The 24052-nt window shown below is 29.8% G+C and overlaps 1 protein-coding gene across 1 annotated transcript in view; it reads right to left on the reverse strand.

The window, feature by feature from the left end:
• Positions 1-7072: 7072 nt before the first annotated feature.
• LOC124899450 overlaps positions 7073-24052 on the reverse strand; it is a 45455-nt gene continuing 28475 nt past the window's right edge. Inside the window, exon 4 of the mRNA XM_047414336.1 lies at positions 7073-7167. Within this exon, the coding sequence (XP_047270292.1) occupies positions 7073-7167 (95 nt within the window). The remainder of the gene's footprint in view (positions 7168-24052) is intronic.

Raw genomic sequence — 24052 nt, forward strand, 5'->3', positions numbered from 1 at the left:
TATAGCCTCTGAAAGATAAGTAACAAATGTCTCTGCACAGATCAGCGGCACTCTACTTGACATTGTGCTTGGATACATATGAGACTAGTGAAATTAGAAGCTCTGGCACCATATTTACTTGATCTAAAATTTCAGGACATGATAACACCTACACTAAATGCCTTTAGGTAAGCCAACCATTCACTCCAATAAAACATCACATCAAGTAGGGAAGTAATAAAATGTAGCACCTAAAACTTTCAAACTAAGACTTAAACTGTGCTTTGTATGTAGTTAGACTCAAAATTCAATAATTTTATTAGTTTATACCTATGTGTTAAGGTCAATTCTAAAGAGTGAGAAGTATATTAGATATGAATCAAGGTCATAAGAAATCTCTAGCAGTAAGTTGAGCTAAAAGCTTCTCAACTAATTTTCATATAAGTTTGTACAAGGGTCAACATACGACAAGAACTCATCCTAGTATATGGAGAATTATGTGACCCATTACCTACTAAATTAAAAAAAATTTATTCTTTTTTGCAATGCTACTAATTGTTCATCACTATCAGTTTTGAGTAAAAAGTTATATGCATTTTACTGGGCATTTGTACGCTGGACCACTTGTGCATGAATCCCAAAACTCCATAGATGAAAACCTTGCAGACTGGTGCACTAACTGGTATGGTGTGCCAATTCCATTCCAACTAATTTGGTTTTTAGTTTTTCTCTTATTTTTACGTTCTTGAAGGGGTTTTCTTACTTTTGTTAATACATATCCAGTAACAATGAATTATAACGCTTTTCAAAGAGGGAAAACACTCAGTCACTATCGTATTACTCCTCTCTTTTCTCCCTAAACTAAAACAAGGATCTCAAGGGCTCAAGCAAGGGGAATCCACAAGTTATCCATCATGTTCCTTCATTCTTTGACAGATGTAATGATAATTTTTTGTTTGGAAAATATGTTCTTCTCCATAACCATATTTTATTTCCAATTTAGTCCATGAATTACGATAGGATTTTACAAGTTTGAATTCTTCAAATCTATTCCTTTATCCCTTGATGTAATTCCCTGAATCCTCCATGAAATTACTTGAAACTTCCTAAATTGAAATCATCATTTGATTGAAAATCCTACTATTCATATTCATGGAGTGTCTTTCGAATGTTGTGAAAGTCATCTTATGTTTTAGCAAAGTTATTTCATGATTTTTACGAAAGTTGTATTTCAATTTTGAATGTCCACTTCATGAAAAGCTTATAAAGTTTCTAATACTTTGACTTGCTGGTGTGACTCTGATTGGGCTACCTGTCCAAACACCAGAATATCAGTTACTGGTTATGCTATTCACTTTGGTGAATCACTCATATCATGGAAGTCCAAAAAGTAACACGCTATTTCTAAGAGTTCTGCTGAAGCTGAGTATAGAAGCTTGGCTTCAGCAGTTGAAGAACTTACTTGGCTAGTTCGATTGTTTCAGGAACTTAAGGTCCCTATCAACCTCCCCATTTCAGTTTATAGTGACAGTAATTCAGCCATTCAACTAGCCAACAACCCTGTGTCCCATGAGAGAACCAAACACATTGAGATTGACTGTCATTTCATTAGGGAAAAAATCAGGGATGGATTGATTAAGGCCCTACATGTTCACTCTACAGATCAACTTGCTGATCTGCTTACCAAGGGCCTAAGTCTTGCTCAACATGCCCACTTACTTAGCAAGCTTGGTGTGTTGAATGTTCTGCACCCTGCAGCTTGAGGGGGAGTGTTTTAGAACATACACGAATACCTGTTCCATTGATGTGTAATACTGATAAGACTAGGCATTTAAGTAGTTAGGAGCATATTGCTGAGTCAGTTGTATAAGTTGTTAGAGGTTGTTAGACAATGATTAGTGAGTGGCAATGAGCTGACAAATAGAGCTTTCTAGAAGAAAGATAGTTATTAGATATTTTGTTGCCTATATAAGGCACAACAATCTGATTGTAACAAACAAGTTTTGAAGAAGTTATAATTTTGATTCTTCTCCTCTTCTTAGCTCCATCAATGGAGTCTTAGCAAAATATTTTCAGAAGTACTCTTTTGCATTTTTATATGTTTTGAAAAGAATGGTTTCTTATCTTGAATGCTAAGTTTACCATGTTTCACAAAAGATTAGAGCCAAGGTATAGCAACAATATGTTTTAGATAGTTTAGAGCCAAGGCTCACTAGCATTATATTTTCATGCTATGATATATGAAAAAAGGCTCCAAATTATTTAGCACCTAAAAGGGTATGAGTTTGATAATTCTTGCCCTAAAAACTAGGTTTGCTACCATAGGATAGAATCATTCCACATTTTCGAACGACTCCTCTAAGTTCTCTGCATGGATCCATAGTTTTATGTTCATCCTATGGTCTGGCAATGGATAAGATAACTCCCAAAGTGTATGAAAGTTTGGACATCATGAGCTCACATGGTGCATGTCGGTTATAAGAAACTTGATGTGCCTAAATTACACCTCCTTAAATAATCATAAGTGGTCATTGTCAAATATATAACACAACAAATTTTGGGATCGAATTCCAAAGGTAATGTAGTGAACACTAAGTCAATATGAGTGAAATGACTTTTAGTCAATAGCTTCCCTAAAAAATGGAGTGTTTGTAATGAGTGATTGGAATCAATATTTAAATTTCTTTAACTAACAAGCGTCAACTTAAGGAAAATATGAATCTTTAGGGAGAGAACAAACTAGGTTTATGTTCATCATGGCTTCATAACATTTTCAGGTTAATAACAATAATTTAAGCTTTTAATACAAATAATGCGATGAAATTGAATTCATGTACATCTAAATATTTTTCAACCTAATTAGATGATTATCCCTTTAATTTATTTAAGCATAAAGATATGGAAATAGGAAACTCAATTTTACCTGCAAGTTGATTAATCTCTCTGGAGCATTACCTATTTGACAAAGGTTAGAAACGTTGAATCCTTTTGTTAATCCTTTTTTCTGATATTAGCCTCTTATTTCAAGTAAGCTAAATCGAAGGCATGTGCTAATATTTGCAACCATAATAAATCTAATCATAAAAGAATAACAATACATTCACACACACATACACACACACACACACACATATATATATATATATTATTCAAATCCACACAAAAATCAACCGTGAAATTATTTTTTTTCCATGGATTACAAAATTCTAGTTGTGGGGTTTTAGCTGCTTATGATTATATAAGAAAATACAGTTGAAGAATTTGCAGATAAAGATTTATCTTTGCAAAATATGAATTTGGTGATCAATTGTCTTCAAATAGTGAACAGATTGCCTAGAACCCAAAAAAGATTCAAAACATAGTAGTATTTTTAACTCTGTAACGCATGATGTGTCAAGTAGCTACTCATAGTTTCAAGAAAGTTGGGATCTAAAATAAAAATCGAAGCCCGCCTGCCTAGCTTTAACGACCAAGGGTGATGGATCATCACAAGATTGACGAGTCGTCAGTTAGCTTGTGACTTATTTCTATAATGTGCTAGGTTTTATTTAAGGCTCATAATCTCGAGTGACAGCCTATCACATACATGAAAGCTGCTAACAACTAGTTCATCTATTCATGGCCAAAAGATTCTCTTTCGAATAGGCCCACCTTGGATCGTCACTCAACTATTAATAATCTCTTATTTGGCTTTAGTTTGACGAGATGAATGATGGCTCGTCACCTAGTTGACAACTGATCATTTTGGGTCGTCACTTAGCTCTTTAGTTCAATTTCTCTTATTTTGCTGCTTGTGATCTTTTTCTGCACAATGAAGTAAAACATGATTAAAAACAACAAAGTTGCTTAATAACTCATGATTGTTCCTAGTCAAAAGCCTCAAATGTGTAGTCAAAATGCCAGCACTTAACAACCTCAAATTTGAAAGGAGAGTTGATAAAATAAACACTTTGCCAAACTTATTCTGACAAAGAGACACTAGTCTTAAAAAATTAAAAAAAGAGACACCCTAATAGGACCATAAAAAAGTGTCAATCCTAGCATAAAAGTTTAAAAATATGCACTTTAGTCCCACCCCACTTCAACCCGTATGTTTTAAAAAATATATTTTAGCCCATGTAAAAAAATAAATATTGGATGTTGAATTTAACAAAAATCCACAAGCTTCTCAATGAAGCTTATTTTCTGGTAATTTTTCAATGCTTTTTCGGTGATTTTTCAATGATTTTGTTGTAATTTTTTGGCATTTATTGGGAACTGACATTACCTCTATTGTTTTTAATCCTTTTTTCCTATTTTTATCCCTACATTTTGATCCATTTTCAGTCAAAAATCTTGCAAATTAGTTCTACTTTTTGAGATCGATTCGAGGCTCAGTAGCAGCGTTCTAACACTCATTAGCTTATTCCAAAGCTCTAATTCATTGTTTTATTCCGGTGGTCATCAGAAAACAAATAGGATGATTCTGATAAAAAACTGTACAAAAATCTGATAAGAAAAAGACAAGTACAATCTATTAAGTCTAGGCTCATAAACCACTGCTTGAGTTTATTCAATATTATCATCTAGGTATATCATGTCCATTATAGAAAATATAGTTGTTGATGGTGAATTTTTGAGTGAATGAGAGTATACCCCTAAATGTTGGATTTAAAAATCTGTGTCTAAGGAGACAATATCCATTTTCCTTCATAGCAATGATTCACATGCTGACAAGGTTAAAAGCGTAATGGAAAGCGAAAATTAAGTTGCAATAACATGAATGCAAGCATAATGAAGAGTGGGGGCTTAAGTTATGATTCAAACAACTTGGTTATTATTTACACGATGAATGAGAGAGGGTTTTTTCTCCTGTAATCCATAAACCGTATAATTATTTTAGATTTGCACATTTAATTAAAATGATCTTCCAAAAATTGACTAGTTTAGGACATTCAGCACATAGTACACTATCTTTATGGTTTATCATCTATTGATGCCATTATTGGTAATTATACAGTATATTATTGATTATTATGGCATCAATACTTGAAAAATGTGAAGGTCTACAGTCGACCAATTCAACATATGAATAAGTTAAAATTATGACTAAAAAGAAAGAAATTGAATTAAATTAAACTAAAGTAGGCCAACTAACACCACCCAAACAATGCAAAGCCAATTAGATACATCAATTATGAGTCCATATCACTTTTAAACATGATTAAGTGATATTTAAGGCATGCAATTATCCTAAATAACTACAATAGGCTAAATGGGGGAAATAAAATAAAATAAAATAATTCAAACGATGCAAAATAGCTAAATCACAACATGTAAGAGTCCACAATAATTGAATACATAATCTAATAAGTAAGGAAGAGTGATGTTTGTGAGTGTTTTTATGACAAGTAATATTTTAGAACAAGTAGTCTTTCTCAAAGCACACGTTTATTCTGAGTAATTGGTTCTTACTACCAATACTCTTACTTATACTCAATTGATCATGTTTCAAGTGTTGTGTACTCACATATGATGTGATTTGATTGTCTTGAAATGCTTGAATGATGTTAACTAATTAATTTAATTTAAATTTAACTTAATTTAATTTTTTTTCATTTTAGTCATATGGAGGCTTGTCAATATATTCATATGGTTGGTGCTAGACCTCTAATGATATCTTTTATATATATATATATATATATATATATATATATATACATACACACTAGTACCTCAGCACGTGCGTTGCACGTGTATACCAAGTCATGATCTACATAATTTTGTAAAACAATATGAATATTATTAAAACAAAGCTTTTATAAATGATTTATGCAGCAAGGAATGAAATTCAAGGTTATCTAAATAATATTTATATATCAGCTTGCAAAATATAATAAATGTTATCTCACGAAATATTTTATAATGTGTCTCCCTCGCGTCCATTTCAATTTCTCTCTGGATTAGAAATATAAGGAAATTTTTTATAGAAAAATTTGATCGAAAAAATCTCCTTAATCATATTTTTTCCATTCATAGAGTTTGAATGAATACATGAACCGTACAATAATAGCTACCAGTGCTACAAAATATCCACTTATTCCATCTCGTTTCATTTTAAAATATGAAGATTACAAATAGTTTTGATTAAGCTAATACAGGAAATGATCCCCACCCATTATGATCCAAGGGAGATCTCTTCAACAAATGTTACGAAGGCAAGCTTTGATGAAGTGATCTCACACTAAAACAATTATACAAATTATGAAAAGATATTATTCTCAACAAACATTTTGGGAAAAAGGATTAACTATAACAATATTTTTGAAAAAAGTACAATCTACAAGCAAGTGCAAACTCTCAGAGCATCACATGAACATATAATTGGTAGTTCATAAGAAGTGTAACAATGTACATGCATGATACTAAATTGTTCTTTTAGAAATATCCTATACTGCAGTTCAGAGTAAAAATTAAGACACTACACTATCACCCGAAAATCAACTGCAAAAAGAAAGAGGAAAAGATGGAAAATAAGCAACACTTTTAACCAGTCAAATTAAGTGAGTACCCAATAAAAAATTTCTTAAAGACACCAATATAGGTAATGTCAATTTGCTAGTTCTGGAACTTAAAATTTGTCCTCCGATAATACCTCTACAGTTGAAGACTTGTTACTATAGAGTCTTTCTTTATAGAATAACCGCTGGTTGGAAGCCCATAATTTTTCGGAGGCAAATGGCATAAATGGATGGAGTAATCTCAACCTGTTATCTAAGCAAAACCACAAGGTGTTCTGAACAAATCTTCTTGAAGATACAAATTCTGGATTATCAGTACTAAAGTACGCTTTTATTACTTCTATAAACACATTATACAAGCATAAAGCTCAATAAGAAAAATTATTTTTTCAATAGTTTCTAAAATTTTAAAATGGTACAGCACCTCGCAGCTTTATTCCCAACATCACCACATGTGCAACCCAGAAGAAGAGAATATCATATTCGGTTTCAAGAGCTGAAGTTTTGCATTGTCATCTGGCTACACCAATACAGATAGCAAAAATATACCAGATGAAAATCAGTTATCTTGCACATCTGGATCTTGGCAGAGCTCAATAATCTCCTTCCGGATTCCTACCAGCCAAATCTCGAGCTTCTTCTTCATTTCTACCAACAACCCAGTGATCATCATAGACAAAAATTCCTTCTGCTCATTATCAAACAGTGTCATATTCCAAAAAGGAATATGATGACCCACTAAAGGTGTTTGGAGATGCACCAATCACGAATGTTCTCAAGCCAGCTTCTTGCTTACCACGCAAGTATTCATGACGCAGAGGGCAACAGACTTTTAAGCAGGTGAGGTATTAGGAGATGAGAAAGATGAGACAAAATATCTTGTATCAAATTTTTTGAAGAAAGCATCCGGTATAAAGTTCTATCTTTAAAATCCATAACAAAGATCACAACCAAGTTTTTTGCATATATGCGGCTATGTCTGATGAGATACTTGCACAAAAGTAAATGATAGAGTGCTCATTCTGCAATGAACAAAAGACAACATAGAGAATAGAACCAAACACACTCAATAGACCCATCCAAATGTCAGAGCACAAATCAACATCTCATATAAGCCTAGCATTTATTTAATAATCAACATAAATCAACGTTTTTTTTTTTTGGGGGGGGGGGGGTCCAGTTTTCGATTATCATCATCCATCCAGCATCCAAAACCTGCTTGGCCATAATTTTGTAAACTATTGGGGCTTTGTAAGAGGTTTCACTACATTATTGCTTCTTGAACAAATACCATGGCCCATCACATTATTCTTAGCATCCCTGTAGGGACCCTCTTAACATTTAACTCAATGACAATGCATCTTAACCACAGACAACTCAATACATCCCTGGTTAATTAAAATTTAGATCTTCTGCACTATGTTCATTAGTCTAAGACTATCTTTAACTAAGATGAACTAACTTTCCATCTAAGAGGAATCAATAAAAAGATACTCCATGAAGTTCTCTATTAATAGAAATATCCAACATAGGTTCTTAGAAAACAATTCCAAAACTAATTAACATGTGCAGGAAGACAAACATTTTATTACTTCAAGTAAACCAACAAAAAGAGCATCATGATATAATCAGAAAGGTGATTAATTATTTTCAAGTAAGAATATTCTCTTAGATAAATTGCTTTCTCCCGTTTCTTTTGTCCATATTTATCTTTCAAATGGAAGAAACTAACAGTTCTTATAGAGGAACTAATCTGATGACTAATCGCTGAAGCTGAGTAGGACATGATTTTACATGAAAAGAACACAATGCAGGAAACAAAAAAAGAATCGCTCCCTTTCTTGTGTAATTTCAAGTTCATCAGATCCATTGGAAGGGACATAGTCCGCTTCTTGCATTTCCAAAAGCACAGAAGCACTAACACATAACTATATAAATTATTATAGTTTCATTTTCATGAACTACTTGATATGCTACAAATTACCTCATTTTTGATCGAGTGTTTGTGGATCCATTCTCTTTCATATGTTTTTTTGTGATCAGCTTTTGCTCATTCTTTAGCTTTTCATGCGTTTAAGTTATTTTTTAGAATCACCTTTTCAATCTTTTATTTTTAGTGGTAACAAACAACAATACCTAGAAGAAGTGGGCATAGAGTCATTTCTTGTCCTGATGAAAAGTTTCGAACCAATTTCATTTCTTGTCCTGATGAAAAGTTTCGAACCAATTTCTACAATGAACACATTAATACCATCACTACTCCACAAGTCAACTCGTAGCTTACAAAGAATATCTAATCATATGCTCTCTTCTAGAAGAATCGTAAATAGTGTGATATCTTGTCAATAATCAATTTCTACAATGAACACGCTAACACCATCACTGCACGATCAGTCAATACCTAGCTTTCAAAGTATCCATATCAAAACTTATGCATCTATTGTAGAAAAATGGACAGTCATTTTTGTCCTTAACCAAAATTTGAACCAGTTATGATGATGAACATACTTACCCAATCATTATGCAACCAATGAATCATCCTACCAATCCGAATAATCAATAAGCAATATTCTTGGTTGAAATACAAAAGACTTCTTCGAAAATTGGAAATTCTGCTCATATGCCATGTCCAAAATAATATATATCAACCATCATAATCTTTTATTACATAAAAGATAGAATGATTGCAAAAGTCCCTGCAGTAATCAAGAGTACCAAGGTTAACCATTTACTTATTCTAATAAGAGTACAAAGAAAATAGAGGGAGTATCGTTCATCAAACAATACATACATGGTTTTATTAGTTTGTAGAGGAAGAAGAAAAGGAAAATTGAAACTCTATTTCAAGTTACAATTGCAAAAAATGCAGTAAAAGATCACAAATAGATATACAAATACACCCCAACACACCCAAGTCATACCAAATACAAACCAAAAAATTATAAAATCTAACCTAAATGAAAAAATAAATCCCAAAACAGAACAGTAGAGTCACATAAGTAGCAGAAAAATGATGTTGGTGCTAATTTTTTTGAATTTAAATCTGATATACCTCGTTATCTGGTAAGAGATTATGGATACTATAAATAAGTCAAACCTTAGGTGCTGGTGTGGTCTCTTAATTCCATATATCAACTTCATTGATTTGGAGCGGTGGGGATCTATGCGGGTAACTAACATATAAAATAGATCTATTATATGTATAATGAATCTATTTTTCTTTGTGCATGGATATTTCTTAAATTTTGTTTCAATATCTTTTAATGATTTATTCTTTTCGTAAAATGTATTCATTAATTTGTAATCCTATAGTAATTGTAGAGTTATAGATTTCTGTATAATAATTTATCCTAATTGTACTGTAATGTATATCTAATTCTAGATTTTCAATGTTATTTATTATCTTATGTTGCTCTTCTCGTAGTGAGCTTTTAAAATTATATAAACTATCACATGTACTTTTTTCTAAATTTTTTAAGGTTTCTTCTATCCACATTAATTTTTCTTTTAGGTTCTCCATTATTTTTCTAATTGGGTTTTTATAACTAATTTCATTATTTAGATTATCTTGATTTTATCTAGTTTTTCTAATATATTCTAACATCTCTTAGTCTGAATAATATCTTTCTGGGTAATTATCTAGGTATAACTGTTCTATCCAATTTATGGTTTCAATTTCATAGTCTAATACTTTTTCTAATATTATTCTCTTAATATCTATAATTTCTATATCTCTAAGTATATATAAGATTAAGACTTTACGATGATCTATTTTTTAAAATTGATTAAATATTTTATTATAATATTTTGTAGTTGTTTGTTTTAGCCTTAGTAATTCTTGCATATTTTTATTAAGAAATTCTATATATTTTATCTCTTTGGTTTCCATGTATTTGTCTAAATTTAGTTTCATCTGTTTTTCTATTAACTGTATGTTGCTCATATCTTTTTCTAAAAATTCTATGTAATTTATCATGGTAAGTATTTGTAAGAATAGTTAGGTAGGTATGGTATATAATTTACTCTCGTCATATAATATTTACCAAATGATTTTTCTAATATGATTTTTCTTATATCTACTACTTTTATATCTTTAAGTGTATACAAAATAAGTATTTTAAATTTATCTACCATCACATCAGATAAATAATTATTCATTTTCATAAATTTGCTATTTTTTAAAAATATTTCCTTCAACCATGTACATAACAAAATATGGTCATCTTAGATTACTATATACTAGATTATTCTTAAAGAACATGTTCTTCGGTCACTATTAGCATGGTAATTTGGATACTTTTTCCCTTAAACAGCGCCTCTACTCTGGTTACTCCCCGCCACGGCTTCTTGCCTCATTGGTTTCACCTTTAGGATGACATAGTTCTTAGGGATTTTTCTCCGTTTCTACTTTGCTAATAAACTTCTTAACATATTATTCTTCGAATAATTCTACTATAAAGTAACTAATATGAATTTATTTTATCATATCATGATTGTTGGGAATTATGAATTTAGCTATTCATAATCATATATAAATATACTTGTTCGGGTAGTTTTGATATTTCTGAGGTTTGTTCCTCCATAGCTTTTTCCATTGAAATATATCTGTTTTTTAATTAACTGAGTAAAATATTTATTGTGGACAGGAGAGAGTATTGCTTCAACACATGAAGGCTTGCCTTGCAATGCCTTCGGTTTCTTTCATTTATAGAATGAATTCTTTACAAAAAGTTTGCATTATTTACAAGTTTCCTAAAAATTCTAAAAGTCTCCTTAAGAGACAAAAATAAGTGTCATAGCCTTAAAGGCTAAAAAGGCTAAAAAGGCTACAAACTTAGTGCTATAGCCTTAAAAAAGTCAAAAAGGCTAAAAAAAAGGCTAAAGTCTATACAATAATTCTACACAACAATTTTTACGTAAGATTTTATATCTTGTCTTCTACTATTACTCCGTTGATATCTTCTCGTTGTCGTATCTGCTGCTTTTCCATATCTCCATTATTGTTTCTTATCTTATCTTTCGGTTGGCATGCTTATCTTTTCGATTCTTTTATTCTAGGTGGACTTCTGGAATAATATTATCTTCTCCGTTACATCTTGAACATTGATGGTCTGGATATTTGTGTCCAATTATCTTACAATATCTTATCAATAATCCGTCTGAAATAAATCCTTTTTTAATTGCTCTTGCCGTAGATTATTTTTCTGGGTTAAGTAATGTCATTATCCATTGCCTAACATCTTCCATATCTGCTTGTTGTAGTTTTTTTGAATTTGAATAAATCATCTGATGGTCTCTCGAATAATAGCTCTATATTGGGTTTCCATTGGTATAATTATTTGCTAATTCTTGAATAATTGTAGCTAGTCCAATGAGTCGTTTATTTGCGTAGAAATCAGGTATCTCAATTCTGGGTATCTCTGGCTGCTGCGTAATATCTTCCGGTATAATCATATCTCTGGTTAGTCCTATTTTTACAACTTGTATAACTGGTTTTATTTCGTCGTATAATATCTCTGCTGGTGCAGTATAACACTTTATATAAAATAGATTTCCTTTTGTTATCCTTTTATAGGTGGTGAATATTTTATGTAATTCTTCCATAGCTGTTAGTTCTTCTCCGTCTTGGGTGTATATGGTATTTAATAATCCGTAGTCAAAACAAGTTTTCACTAGGCTTGAGTTGGTTTTGGGTAGTGCAATTAGCTTGTTATAACCTTGTAATTTTTGGGTTATATAATTTGTGTTTGGTTCTTTGATATTTGTAGCTCTGGGGTTAAGGTTTAGGAAAGTTTGTACTCTATAGATATTTTCTATGTATTTTTGGGTTGTATAGTTGTAAACTTTTTTATCTTGGTTCAGACTATCTCGGTATGTGGTAATTTGTGGGGGTATGAACAAGGGGTCTTTTTGTGTTTTTGGTATAAATGGTTTCTCAAATATCTTGTTCATATTCATGTTCTGATATCTTTGTCTACTAACTCCTCTGCTTGTACTTGCAGAAGTAGATTGATAAACGTTATGGGTTTTATGGAGTGTCCCATCGTCTCCTTCTAGCTCTGGAAATTTAATGTCTTCCGATCGACATAGCTCTGCACACTGCTGAGTTAGCTGATTTGTAGCTATAAACTTCAGTTTATCTTCATTAGTCGTTAGCTTTTCTATCTCATTACCCATACTGTCCACTTTCATTGAAAGCGTAACTAGGGTGTTGAGTATTTTTTCTAGAGTATCTTCTTCTATTATTTCAGTCTGTGTAGCTTTGTCTTGATATGTAATCTGCAATAACATTTTTGTTAGTACTAATTACTTCAATTATAAATGTGAAATTTAATATATTCAAGACTAGTCTCCGAATTTCTTTTGTTGTAACTGAATTTTGTATTTTCTTTGTTAACCACCAGCGTACCTGTGTATTATCTGTTCGTACAATAAATTTGTTATATACAATATATGGCTCAAATGCTAACAAACATTTATATAATGAACATAATTCTTTCCTATTTATTTCCCATTTTATTTCTGTTTCATTGAACGTACCTGAGTAGTATCTACAATGGTGTTCTAATTTTTCTGCTTCATATCGATATTTAAGTACTCCTCCATAACTATATTCACTAGCATCTGCTTCTACTATATATATAAATTTTCTATTTTCATCTGAAAATTGTAATTTTGGTAATTCTTTACAAAGTAATTTTATTTTTTGAACTTGTTTTTTATCTTCTTCATTATAGTTATATTCTACATCCTTTTTAATTTTTTTTGTAGTGGTTTTAAAGTTTCTGTTAATTTTGGAATATATTCTCTTACTTGGTTTACTAATCCTAAAAATGATTGTAATTTCTTCTTTGTATCTAATTTTTCTTTCGAATTTATTATTTTTTGTACTATATGTTGTTGCATTTTTACTCCACTCTTATCTATTTGTATTCCTAAAAATTCTATCTGATTTTTCACAATTTCAGCTTTCTTTTCGCTTAGACTTATTCCCAATTTTTCTATTATATTTGTAAATTGTTCTAATAATTTTAAATGTTCTTCTTTAGTTTTTGTATATAATAATATATCATCTATGTATACTATACAATTAGATAATTGTTTAAAATAACTATCCATAAAATGTTGATATCTACCTGGTGCATTTTTATATCCAAATGGTAATACGTTCCATTCATAAAATTCTTGTGGTACCGTAAATGTGGTTAATTCTTTAGATTCTTCTTCTAACTTTAAATGGTAAAATCCTGATTTACAATCGAATTTACTAAAATAATTATATCCCTGTATTTGTCTTATTTTTAATATCTTATTTGGTATTGGATAATTATATGTCATAGTCTTTGCATTTAAATTTCTATAGTCAATAACCATTCTACTTTTTCCTCTTTTTTGTTCACTATGTTTATTTACTATAAATGCTGGATTATTATGTTTACTATTACTTTTTTGTATATATTGTTTTTCTAATAATTCATCTATATGCATTTTAAATTCTTTTAAATCGTCAAAATTATATGTTAATGGTTTCTGGGTTATTATGCTATTTTTATCTATTAATTCAATTTTTATAGTAGTTTTATGTTTTTCCCATCCTTTTAATGGATCTTCACTATATAATTGTTCTAATTTCTTCTTAATTATTTCTATCTTATTTATTGAAAATATAGTTATTTCTATTTTATTTATCGAAAATACTACTAGTTCTATTGTATCTTCAGTATTTTTTATATTTTCTAACTTTTGTGTAATTTTTTCACTTTTTTTTATCCAATCAGTTTTCTTTCTTATTTTATTATTAACTCTTTTTGCTCTCACTTTCTGTTTATATGGTGTTGTAAACCACCAGTCTGTTCTAGTTATTAAATGTGGGTATAATTAATCTAAAAATGGCATTCCTAAAAGTATATCTTTTGATGTTAGTTCATAATTATAAATTTCTTCTATTGTTAATATCTTATCCCATACTTGTACTTTTACATTCCTAGCTTTATAAGTAATTAAGCTTCCTTCATTATTAAATCCTTTAACTATTATTGGTGTTTTTAATTTATCCAATTTACTTTCTGGTAAGCAATTATATCTACATAAATTAGCTTCTTCTCCTGTATCTATCATGGGCGTATAATATCTACTGTAATATCCTTCTATTACTATCTTCATTAATACATATATTTTCATTTTATGTTAAGGCTCTTCTTAAGAATAATTTCTCTTTGTTATATGTTAAGGTTAATTGTGTATGTTCTATATTATATGGTTTTACTTGTTCTAGCCATTTTATTCCTAATATTATATCTGCTTTTTTGCATTTCTTCCTTTACTTCTAATTCTATTTTTATTTTTCTAATTCCTATTATTATTTCTTTTTCTGCTATATTTTTACTATTTATTGAACTTCTTGGTAGATCTGGGCACATATCATTATCAGTTTTTATTTCTTTATTTTTTACTAGATATTTTGCTATATAATTTTCTTCTTGTCCTGTATTTAAGAGTATTAAATATTCTTTTTTATTTATTTTTCCTGTTATGTAATATTGGTTTAAATTACTTGTTGAATTTATTTCATAACTTGTTCTTTTTGATGAGCTTGATGATTCTGGTTTTTCATCAGCTATTCTTTTCGTTGTACTTATTCTATCATTTACTATTTCTAAATTTTCTTCTATGTCTATGTCTCTATAGCTATAATCATTATAATCTATTGTTTTTACAATTTGCTCGAATGGACTTTCTATTCGTATTTTGTTAATCTTATTTTTTCCTGTTATTTTATGTTTTGTTGTTAATACATATAAATTTTTGCATTTTGTTGTAAATATTTTACTTCCTGGGGTTAATTCTATTCCTAATATTTTCCAATATAATACTAGTGATTTATCTATATTTTTATCTGTTACCGCTACTGAATAATTTGCACTTATTATAAATTTAAATTTTTGGTATATTAGATTTCCTTTTACGGCAGTTATTATGCTTTTTTCTATAGGTTTTATAATTCTATCATCTGCTAAATATAATTCTATTGGTGTATCTATTCCTTCTCTAAAACATGGTTTTATTAATATCTCTGTAACTCCAAGGCGTACATATTTTATTGGGTCTCCTTTACTTTTTATGTCATTTATCTCTTTATTAATTATTCTTTTTGTTACTAGTGGTATACTAGCTTTGCCTTTTGCATATCTACAGTCTATTACATGTTCCTTTTGGCATACTACATAATATTCGTCCTTTTTCCTAGTAAAGATATTTTTTATTGTTGGTATTTTAAATATTTTTTCTACACTTAAGTCTAATTCTTCTCCTTTTATTTCATCACATATGTTACTGTCAAATATTATTTTTTGTTCTGTTCCTTCATCATTTAAATATTCTCCCTTTGTTATTATTTTTATATCTTCTTCAGTCATTTGATTCATCTATTTCACTATCTATTTCATTATCTGTTTCGTTTTCTGAAATTTTATATATACTATCCTCACTTTCTAATTCATAATCTATATAATCTATCTGCATATATTCTGTATTATCTATTCTTATTTCTGATATTTGTTTATTTTTTGGATTTTGGGTAATTTACAATCTCTAGCTAAATGGCCTAACTTTCTACAATTATAACAAGTACATTCTTTTATAGATTTCTTCTTTCTAAATGGTCTTTTGTATTTATAATTTTTTACATAATATCTTTTTCTTGGTTTCTTGTATTTATATTTCGATTTTTTATATTTCTTATATTTCTTATATCTTTTTCTTTTCTTATAATATCTTTCTTCACATCCAAATTGGGGTGCTATTTTATTTTTGTAACATGCTAAATTTCTTATCAATGTTTTTTCCATTTTTAATTCTTCTCTATATTTTTCACATAAGTTTCTATACCATTGTTGTAAAAATTTTATTCTTGCTCCTAACGTATCTACTATTTTTGCTTCTTCCCAATTCTTTATTATCTTTGAACTAAATAGTTCGGGTAGTTTATTAAAATATAATTTTCTTATTTCTTTACTTTCTTCTATATTATATGCTCCTTTATAATAATATTCTTTAAATGCACAAGTATATTCATCTATATAACACATATTACATATTGTTAATTTTAACATTAAATTCCTATTTGTATCTTTTTCTTCATCTTGTTCTTCTTCTATTGTTGTCATACTACCAAATTCATCTCTTATAGCTGTTTCATATTTTTTTAATAATTCTATAGGTGTTAGTTTAGTTGTTGTTGATGATGTTCCTTCTATAGGTTTATTAGTTCTTAATACATTCTTGTTATTTTCAGTTAAATTTGAAAATCATAATTTCACTGTTCCTATTAGTGTTCTTTCTATATATTCTGGTGCATCTGTTATCTTTATATTATTATCTAATAATTGTTTTGTCATATATCCTATCCATAATTGTATTATTTTTTCTGTATCTATTACACAGTCTAGGTCTAAAAAGTTATAATTTTTATTAACTATTTGTTTTGGTGTCCATTTGTCATATTCATTATATTTTTTAAACTTATTCTTATAATATATAGGTTTTCTTATTTCTACTGTTTTAGGTATTATATTTTCATCTTCTTTTTTATCAAGAGTATTTATTTCTGTGTTGGTATTTTCTGAGTTTTCTTTATTAATTATTTCTTGTTTTTCGTTGATTTCTAATTTTTTTGTATTTGTTAATATTTCTGTATATGTTTCACTATCTTCTGAATCATAATTATCTGTCTCTTCAACATCTATATTATTTATTTCTAATTCTTTGTTTTTTATTTCTAATTTTTCCTTAAATTGATTTATTTCGTGTAGTAATTTTTGTTCTTTATCTTTTTCTTCTTTTTCCTTTTGTCTTTGTTCATACAAATCTTTTAACATTTGTAGTTCTTTTTCTAATTCAGCAATCCTACTATTTTTAGTTTTTCTATTTTTCGTATTTCTTCTGTAGTTTGTTGTTTTAATTTTTCTATTTCTTCTTTCCTATCTATTTCTTCATTTTCTTTTTCTATTCTTACCATTGCTGTCAATTTATCTTCTAATTTTAATTCTTCTTTTTCTAACATTAGATATAAATGTTCACCTATTTTCTTATATCTTCTTCCTAGATTAGAAAGTACTATTTTTATTTTTGATCCTTCGTAATTTTCATATATTTTTTCATCTATTATAAATTCTTCTTTGTTCATTTTATTGTGAATAGTTCATGTTGATATATATATTCTAAACTGTCTATTTGTGATTCTAATTTTGATATTTTATGTTTTTGTGTATTTATTGAATTTTTACTAACTCCGGCAAATATATTATAATGTAGTCTTTCTATTCTTATTTTTAATTCTTTACGTTTTTCTGAAATAATTTGTTTTAATTCTTTGTATTTTTGTACTTTATTCATTTAAACCATATTTATAATATCTTGGTGGATATCTAAATCTAATTTTATCATAATTAGGTGTTATGTGTCTTATTCTTCTTGATTTTAAATGGATTATTAATTTTGCTTCAATACTAGATATTAAGGTAATTAGGTAGACTAGTCTTTGTGGGTTTTCTTTTATTTTATTTAGACTTATATACTCTGAATAATTACTAATTAAAGATTCTTTAATTTTTCTAAAAGCTTCTCTGTTTTAAATGGTCTTCTTATAAATAATTCAATAAGCATATATAACATATTCAATATATTCAAACATATATCTCACTAACATATATCTCACTGCTGTATTGTTTAAATAACTGGGCTCTGATACCATTTGTAGGGGGGTGCGGATCTATGCGGGTAACTAACATATAAAATAGATCATACACTACATGAAAAGAAATAAGAGAGCCGAAACCCTTTTAACCCATAAATGACAGTGAGGCAGAAGTTAATTTATATGTTATTAACTACAAAAGCTTCGAATTAATAGAAATTACCTTCAGTCGGCTGCAAAGCTTTAACCCAGATTTGTATGACTATGCGCGAAAAACTGTCCAGTGAAGAAGACGGCTCTATGAAATTTTTACCCATAGATTTACATAGAACATGGTGTGAAGATTGTGAATGGCATAGCTACGATGTAAATGGAACATCTGAAGTGGTGTTTTCATGAGAGAGCACGCTGGTGGTATAGATAGAAATATCTGTTGGTGTTTTTTCGCGCCATAATTTATTTTCTTTTCTTTTTCATAAATAAGGGAATTAGATTTTAAAGTTTAAAAAGGGTATTTATGTAATTTAACTTTAATTTATTTGAGTTGGTGCTTTTAACGTAGTATATATATATATATTACGAATTTGATCTGTAATAAATGTTTAGGCCTATTTTATATTTACATATTATAGATTAGTCTATTCATAGATACATGACTATTAAAAAAATCTACGATCGGCAGATTGAATTTATGAACAAGTAAATCATATCATATAAGAGTGCACAACAATTAAACACATGATCATATGAGTATAAGTAAGAGCAATGGTAATAAAAATCAATGACTTAGAACAGACATATGCTTTGAGAATGACTAGTTCTCAAATATTACTTGTCATAAGAACATTCACAAGCATCACTTTTCCTTACTCATCAGACCATGTGTTCAATTGTTGTTGACTCTTATACATAGCGATTTAGTTGTTTTTCATTGTTTGAATGATGCTATTTTTTAACCCTATCTTGTTAATATATTCAATTGGTCGACAGTATACCTGTTTAACAGTCACGTATCGATGCATAGAATAATTTATATTATACTAGTAAGATATTTCATCAAAAAAATGACATCAGTAGATGATATATCATTCACATAGTCTACTATCTATTGAATATTCTATACTTGTTAATTTTAAGAAGACCTAACCGCAACTTATTTAAAATTAAAATACTTTTAGGTCGAACGAGGAGAGGGTCAAATATTAAACCACAAAGATCGATTATAGATCACTGTAGCATCTACATCACTCTTTATGTATATGATAAAGGGAAAAGGGTCAAAAATACCCCTCTACTTTGAAAAATTGACCAAATTTACCCTCAGTCATACTTTGGGATCATATATAACCCCGATGTTATGAAATTTTATATATGTGCCCTTACACTAACGGAATAGCCCAAATAATGCTAATTGATCCATTTTTTTAAAAAACCCAAATCCGACCCGACCTACCCATCAAAAGGACCAAGCATTGTACATGTTCAATAATTTTCACAAATTTACTTGCCATAAATAAGCACTGCTTACTGTCCCAATTCACTTTTCAACTATTTTAAGACCCAGTGATCAGTTCAATTCAATATTTGAATTCCACAAACAGTGCCGATTATTCAAGAAATAAGCAGCTTCGTACTTAACCCAACTTCTATCTTCTTTTCACTTTTTACCTCAACTCTAGCAACATGGGTGATAAGTTCTATCTCATGTTTCAAGATTCAAATCTCTAAAGCAAGGAAGTTACATGTTTTCATATTAGAGTTGTTACTATGGCCAAAGAGGACTTCAAACATTGCAATAGCTATAGAAGTAAACAATATCACCACTTTGGATTTTGTAAATAAGTTCCAATTTACAGTTTCCTCTATGATGAAGAGATCTGATCATATAACAACATTCATATAAGAAAAAATCCATCTCGCCTATAGCAGAGCACTCTTCCACACAGCTTAGTTCCTAGTCATCAGAGTTCTCAGTATAAATTAAAAGTCATGTCGCTTTAACACCATGAGTGCTCAAGCGAAAGCACAACCGAGCGATAAAATCCTTTATGGACTAAACCAATAGTGCTCAAGCGAAAGCACAACCGAGCGATAAAATCCTTTATGGACTAAACCAATGGACTAATCTAGTCCATGTTTCCTTATCACCTTAATGGATAACCACCCAACCGGTGATTGGATTTTACCTGTGTATTCTCGATGTTCTATGAGAACCACTTTGTAAACGTTCAAGGATGGTGTACGTGATTGAATCAGCTGTCAAACCTTGTTTCTTTGATTTTGCTTGGGTTCTTTTGATGGGTCGATCAGGTTAGGTTTGGAGTTTTTTAGAAAAAGGATCAATTAATGTTATTTGGGCTATTCCTTTAGTTGAAGGGCACATGTAGAAATTTTGATAATGGCTGGGGTATATATGACCCCAAAGTATGACTGAGGATAAATTTGGCCAATTTCTTAATGTAGGGGGTATTTTTGGCCCTTTTCCCTATGATAAATCATTAGTATGATATATATTCGTGCATCAATGATCAAAAAGTACAAACCTCCAATCATCACATTTCTTCCAGCCCTTTTATATAATAGAGTTGGGCATCTTAAACTTTTTCATATTCTTTTCTTTATTTTTTTTCTTTTTTTTTTCAACACAAAAAATGTCTCAATCAGCTCAAACATGAAAAAAGATTTGTATTTTTTACTGAGATAATCCTGCAATCTTGAAGACATCGTGAACTGACAAAAACTTACGACAAATTTTACAATTTCGCAGTTTAAAATATGTGTTTTTATCGATAATTATGCATTATTTATGTTCATTAAATAATTAGATGAGGGGGAAATTTAGTATATATTTATCAATTCAGAGTTTGATTTAAACTATTTAACTTATCTAATTGTTATCTTTTTAATTCGTATAAGGTGAAGGAAAAAACTTATCCATTTAATTTATTTAATAACAATCCATTTGATTTATGACTATCTTATTTTGTGAAAAATTTTGTACAATAATTATTTGTTTACAAACTTATTAGATCATACCACCAATTGATCAAAACTCTCATATGATATAACAAAATATTATTATCATATTCAAATAATTCTAACTCATTTATTTTCTTTTAGTTATTTAGTTAATTAATTTCTTTTTTAATAAAGTTTTAATATAGTCTGTAATATATATCAAGTGACTGGTAGATTATTCATAAATGATGCAGTGGAGTGATTTATATACTTCATGTAGTAGTCTAGTTTATATATATCATGTGATCGATTATTGACAAATGATTTACTCCAGATGTTTTAGTAACTAAATGGAAAATAACCATGATATAATGACGTTGAAAATTGATAAAAATAGAGGTTGAGAGATTATGTACGAGGTTTAGTAGAAGCAGATACAAAATATCTTCATTGTGTTTTCAGACATTTCTATTTTCAGATTTTACATATTCTCCCAATTTGAATATTATTATTATCCATATTTTTAATATCTGATGCTAAAATCAATGAGGATACTACTTATGTTAAGGTTGGGCAACATATACTTCTAATTCTTCCTACCACATTCATCAAGTAACAAAAGCTGATGTGAGACTATTTATAATATTGTAACTCATGAAACTAGAATCTATAGCCAACTTTCGCTTGTAACAACTTTATTATAATTTCATCTTGGTAACTCTACCAAGGACCCTTTCCACTGATTAACTCTAATCAGCAACAAGCTTAGGCAACTCTACCTAAGTGCTCTCTACTCAAAGAGAAAAAACACTATTGTCATAAGTGAGTAATTCGGTTACAAATAAGAGCTCACTCAAGAATAATTTCTATTCAATCTCACATAATATAGGTAAGAACTTGAGCAGTGTTGAAATGGGGTTTTTCTTCCTCTTTTTTCACTCTTTAGACTTTACAAAAATCATTTAATGAAAAAGCGTCTCTTTCCTTTTATAGTTGAGTGATGACTAGGGCGAAAATATCATTGGACCAGCTGTCCAAGTCAGTACAAAATAGCACTTGCAAGTTTGTTACATAAGAAGACAAAACTGTGTTGATACAGCATGCCAACTGTACTGTACTTTGCACATCCAGGGACCGGTCCCTTGCAGTTTAGCTTCTCATTACCAAAAGTACATATAGCACATATTCATATATTTTTTTATTTTATTTTTTACTTTTTGAGCAAGATGAAAATAAATGATTTTTTTCTTAAAAAGCTTTTATTTTTTTGTTAATTTTTGATTTTTCTTATTCTCAGCAAAAAATACTCTAGGGCTTGAAATTGTTATTGAAGAAACACCTTATGGTTGTTTTTTACAGGAATGAATAATTGGAAAGGGACCTGGTTTGCTTAACAGAAGAGTTGAAAAAATTTCTTCAATGGACTACTCTTTCTAATAAACTTCGTAAAGGTGTTAATAATGTTAGAAGGTTTGGCTAAGAAGGAGAAATTCCACCTGTTGAGTCAAAAAGAATGAATGCTCGTTACATTGGACTAAAAGAGTATAAACTCAAGTGTATTCACTATTGTAACACCCCGAAATTTCCATCCTGAGATGTCACACGGTGCTTAGGGCTACACGTAGCCCCAAGCTAACGCTCGGAGCCAGACACTACCTCTACAAACTCAATTCAACAATAGCCATGCATAATAAAGAGATATACCACATCGTGTACAAGAGAGATACTGGAGAATACTAAACTGTACAACCAAAATATATATTGAATGTCTGTACATACCATCCCTCTCGTCTGACAAAGCCTCTATGCATCAAAATCAAGGATCCTTTGGGACAAACCCCCAACTGACTCAATAGTACTGAAAGCCATAACAACAAAATGATATCACAAAAATATAGACACGGTCCTCGAACCATAAGGACTCACCACTGAGAAAACGTAGCGAGGCACCCGAATATCGCTAACACGACTACAGCTGAGTTCCTGAACCTACATTACTAGAAAATATAGCCCATAGGAAAATATGTGGGTCAGCACTTTGGAATATACTGAGTATGTGGGGGTGCATGCAACAATGTAAATATCATCATCAATTTCATGAAAATATGCATATGTACAATGATGGTTCACTTTGCTTGAGTTTGATTAAAATATACTTTTCATGATCTCATAGTAAATAAATCATTTGATAAAAACCTCATAAATCATCATAAATAACTCAACTCTTCAACTCAAGACTCAGAGTGACTCGGTAATTTAAGAAACTCAACTCTTATGGACATGGGTGATTCTTATAACCGACATAAACCATGTGAGCTACATCGAGTCCAATATTTTGCCCTCCTAAGGAGAGAACCCCACATTGGCGGGAGCTTCGTACTCTTGCCAGGGAGTACAACCTCAATTTAGTGATCACAATCTCATACTTGGCCTCTGGCCCACAAATATCAATACCAATCCTAGAGTGGCACATAGTTTTGGGGGAAATACTACATTCACTGCTCCGTGCTAAATACTACTCCCAGAAACAAGCTTAGAACACGTTAGAAAATCCACCACGAATATCACAAGGGTCTATTATGAAGCTCAAATCAAATCTCTTTCTCATTTATCAAATCATAATTAATTTGTGGATTCCTAACTTGACTCAAATAAAATCAATCTTTCTTAATATCAAAATGTATCAATTCATTAAATTATGGCAACATCAATAACTTTGAGGAAATATCAAGACTCATTGTAACAACTCAATCTCATGAATAAATATACTCAATAATCCAATTTGTCATAAGGAAGCTTAAAGCTCGACACATATCTTGAAAGCACTTGAAATATCAACTCATGGTAGAAATATGAAATTCACAATATTAAATATCAAGTCATAACTTGGGAATAGTAAAATAATCATGTATAACAAAGC

The sequence above is a fragment of the Capsicum annuum genome, chromosome 6 (genome assembly GCF_002878395.1).
Source record: "Capsicum annuum cultivar UCD-10X-F1 chromosome 6, UCD10Xv1.1, whole genome shotgun sequence".
NCBI lineage: Eukaryota > Viridiplantae > Streptophyta > Magnoliopsida > Solanales > Solanaceae > Capsicum > Capsicum annuum.